The sequence below is a fragment of the Halyomorpha halys genome, unplaced genomic scaffold, assembly GCF_000696795.3.
Source record: "Halyomorpha halys isolate HHAL.00 unplaced genomic scaffold, Hhal_1.1 Scaffold1166.1, whole genome shotgun sequence".
In the NCBI taxonomy this organism is placed as follows: domain Eukaryota; kingdom Metazoa; phylum Arthropoda; class Insecta; order Hemiptera; family Pentatomidae; genus Halyomorpha; species Halyomorpha halys.
The window spans coordinates 158,356-162,777 of record NW_027106355.1 but is presented as its reverse complement, the minus strand read 5'-3'; the positions used below and the strand labels follow the sequence as shown (position 1 = coordinate 162,777).

At 32.7% G+C, this 4,422-nt stretch overlaps 1 protein-coding gene across 1 annotated transcript in view; it reads left to right on the top strand.

Annotated features, from left to right (window-relative positions):
* Positions 1-4,422, top strand: part of bma (SCY1-like protein bma) — a gene marked incomplete at its 5' end in the record, with an annotated part of 221,217 nt that overhangs the window by 64,113 nt on the left and 152,682 nt on the right. Inside the window, one exon of the mRNA XM_067044709.1 lies at positions 3,156-3,309. Within this exon, the coding sequence (XP_066900810.1) occupies positions 3,156-3,309 (154 nt within the window). The remainder of the gene's footprint in view (positions 1-3,155; positions 3,310-4,422) is intronic.

Below are 4,422 nucleotides of genomic sequence, written 5' to 3'. Positions count from 1 at the left end.
TTGTAAAATTATTCATTTTATGTTATTCTGTTTATACTTTCTTTTTTATTTTCTATACTTACTGTTGTTGTTATCTTGTTCTGTTCTTAGCCCTGAAGAAGGCTAGAAACTCTAGCCGAAACGTTGGCACAAGTAAATAGTTTACACCAACTTATTTGTGTTTCACTTTGACTGCACCTCCAACCTTCTCCTTGTACGTCATCCACGGTCAATTATAGTTGACCATATAGTTATTATATGTATATAATATATAAGTAAACTCAAAGACTGCTCATTTATTGTGTACGGTACCTCTATATATTTACATTTAACAAAATATAATCAACGTATTTTAAACTTGATTTGATTTCTTTCATTATGTATGATAATAGTTCGTTCATAAATATTGCGCCTAATGTGTCGATCCACACAAAATTAGAATACACATTCCCGTCATGGAGCGGAAACGGTTACCATCAAAGTATATTTCAAGTACTTTTGGACATTCTATATGATATTCACCAAACTGTATCGAAATCAAACTCTAATTATTATGTATTCATTTAAAGTTAAGCCTCCTACTGGAAGAACACGTTATTAAACTTTCATGAAGTGCATTGGAATGCGAGGCTAACACTGCCGAAAGGTGAAAATCTGCCTAACCCTACGACTTGCAAATGCCTTTAATGTATGGTAAGTAGGTAGCAGTAGGAGTTACCCTCCTGGAGCTTTGACCTCCCCCAACAGCTATAAATACTTCCAAACTTGAGGTGTGCTCCCGAAGTGACTACTTTTAAAACAAAAATACTTTATAAATTCTTGAAATATTTCCAATAATTTTCTAACCCTAACTTCTTTAACCAATATTGTGAAATATTTTACAGAAACCTTGAAATAGAATAGAAGATAATTATCAGCTACACGATTTTTGATTTCGTATATAATATAAATAAAATAAAAATAATTGGCAATTAACTTCAGTGCGTTCCATTTCTTAAACACCTTTATTATTAAATTATTTCAAGAAATAAGCTTTTATTAATTAATCAAACCAACAAAACAAAATTAAGGTTTAATTATATTATTTCAATTTCTTGAGACAAGGTTATTATTTATTAAATAAATTAAAAATTTGTATCCTTTTTTGTCTCAACACTTTTTATTTTTCACCAGTTCAACATTTCGGCCATTTTAACCATCCCCAAGGACATCTAAATATTTAATAGCTTATATTATATATTCATTTTTAACACTTATAACAACAACATCATTCACCGATAATATGACATACCTTCAATTATAATTTCTTCAAGGTTGATACTACACAAAAAAAAAATGTACACTTAGAGGCCAATTACCAATGTCAATGATCTTCAAAACAATATTAAAATAATAAAAATTATCAAAATAATATCACAGCAGTTTCTAACAATACATTTTTAATAAAAATATTAGTTACCGACACAAAAGTGTAACTGGAGATACATCTTTGCAACACCAATACTGTCATTAGTTGTAGTTACTTTCGTGTATCTCTTAGCCCTCGCTACAAAACCTAATATTTAAAATTTTACAATATTTTCTTTGTTTATCCTATTACCTTATGTTAAAATTTATTAATGACATCACTAATAGTTAAAGAATCATAGTAATGGGTATGAATCTTGGTTTATTGTTGTTATCAGTTATTGCTGCTACATTAGTTTTAAGCATCTTGTCTACTGGGAGCGGAAAGCTGTTGCAAAATCAATTTGTCCGAATTCGCAAGGAAACGGAGGAAGAATCTAAACACGTGGTTAGGTGGATGAGCGCGTCCACTAAGCCCGAATCGTTCTTCAGTTTTCGTCCGGTGCGAACTGATCCAGTTCTGCTGAGAATTAGTTGCGAACGAGTGCAAAAACTGAGTGAAAATGGACTGTAAAAGTTAATTTAGAAGAAATGTTGTCAAGAACGTATCGAAATATGCCTTTCTTTCTTTCTTTCTCATTCAAAAATAGGAGAGGTAAAAGTCATCGTCGATTTGAAGTGCATATTACAAATGAGAAAATTCGCTAACCTCATTTCTTTTTGCGTAAATGTGTAAACGACAGACCTTGCACAACACACTAATCCGTTTAATAAAAAAAAACTGACTCGGAACCTTTTTTTAAAAAAAAAAAAATATTGTTTCTTAATATTTTATTTGTTTATGCATTTAAACTAGCCTTGATTTTCGAAATTCAGATTTTAAATCATCTTAATCCCATATCACAGTCCTCAAAGAACGGTGTCGTAGTTGGAGGATTAAAATAAATCCCAACAAATCCCATAAAATCATCTTTACCCTTCATCGTAAACTTACCGACTGCCCTACATTCTGCTTTAATAATGTTGATCTTAGACATGTCGAACGAATCTGCTACCTTGGACTACATTTGGACAAGCGACTAACCTGGAATCCTCACACAAGACTGAAAAAACAGGAAACTGCACGTTGATTTCGACTATTACAACACTTACTAGACTAACGGTCTGAACTTCCAACATATTACAAAAGACTGTTCTACATGACTGTAATAAGGCCAATCTGGACATATGGAGTTGAACTTTGGGGCACCAAACCTTCGAATTCCTCTCGTATTCAATCATCGCAATCCTTCGTAAAATCCTCAATGCTCCTTACTTTATCACAAATAAAATCATATATAAAGACCTTAATGTTCCATATGTAACCGATCTAGCCAGAAGCAGATATCATTCCTTCCATTACAAACTCCATAACCACCCAAACCTTGCTTCCTCTTCCATTCCCGACAATCCTCCGAGGTGCCTGAAAAGAAGATGACCAGGAGCCCTGCTAATGTAAAACGTCATTAGAGTGCTGTCAATGGGCAGTTTCTCTACACGCCTGTAACACTCCAATTTAACTGAGGCCAAATTTACTAAATGAATTATAATGTACAGTTGTAAATAGCAAAAATGAAAAAAATAAAAAATCTTAGTAGCTCGTAGATTTCCTAGAAACGTATTTCATTAATTGATCAAACCAAAATTTCAATGCAAAAAAGATTAGTACTTAAATTCAAATTTTCTTTATTTTTACTAATTTACGGGCTGTTCATGAATAAAACAGTAGTGTTGACGTTTAAAATCTTAATCTAATAATTATTTATTTTATTTTTCAATTTTTATTGCAGGGGAGTATTCACGATTCCTAAAACAATCCAGGCAACCGTGACTATCCTTGAAAACCTTCACATCATCCTGGAGAAGACACCGCGGGAAGAAATTAGAACAGAAGTGTTACCAATGCTTTTCAACGCTTTTGAAAGCACCACGATACAAGTTCAGGTAGTACAACCTTTAATTTTTAAAATTTACTCTATATTAGATAAATAAGTATGCAAATATTGTGATAAATATATAGGAGTATGATTCTCACCTTCAGAGTTTTCTATTTACTAGGAGTAGGAGGAGGCTCGCTCTAATGGTAGAAGTGGTATAAGGAAGCAATAAGTCTGGTTGGTAACAGTTAAGAGTCTCAAAGGAAGATACACTTCATTCCGTATACACTCTCCACCATAATTGTTCTTTAGAAGAGTATTAAACACGGTTAACTAATGACCATCACTTATCACGGTTTTGTTGGGCATAGATTAAAGTGTACTTCTCAGCTAGGATTTTTTTTTTCAATTCTGAAACTCTCTACAAATAGTTTCAGTTGGATATTAAGCTATCAATAGTATGCGAATGTTTATTATTTTTGGTATTTTTCATCTTAATAAGTCAAAATATTGGATGCAGTGAGACTGTTACACTCATCCCCCCCACCTTTTTACATATGTATATATTAATACGAAATAATCCACGATTTAAATTTGGCAATGATTTATAGCGGCGTTAAAATTCATGTTTTTTTTTCTGATCCCTCTAAAATAGAAAAACAAGAAATTAGTGAATGCTTTATTGTGGGAAAAAGAGAATAACTCTTGATGAGTATTACATTTTACTACCTTTGGTATTTTAAGGTTACCTGTGATACTTATCTGTTAATTGTAAAATGTCCATTCTGTATGGTCCTAATATTAAAGAAAGAATCCGGAGGTGAGGAGCCTCCTCATGTTGATTTTCGCATAGGAGATAGAACATAGATACAGTTATTATTAATTAGTTATTATTATTAAAGATATTATTAAAGACGAAAAATAATGATAGAAATAATACGAAAACGGCCAGAAGTCGAAGAGAAGTGTTGGGGGAGGGGAAGAGGATGCATCAGAAGATGGAGTTATAAGGTGATGTTAATAGGGTTTTCGGAACCTTTCCTGCCCTGCCACCTCGCAGGAAGGGCGAATGGGCTGATAGATTGGAATATTGGATTGAAGGAGACTGTCAAAGAATTTGATGTATCTCCGTGTGTTGTGTTGTTGTACAGTTTCTAGCTGTAGTTTGTTATGAATGTTC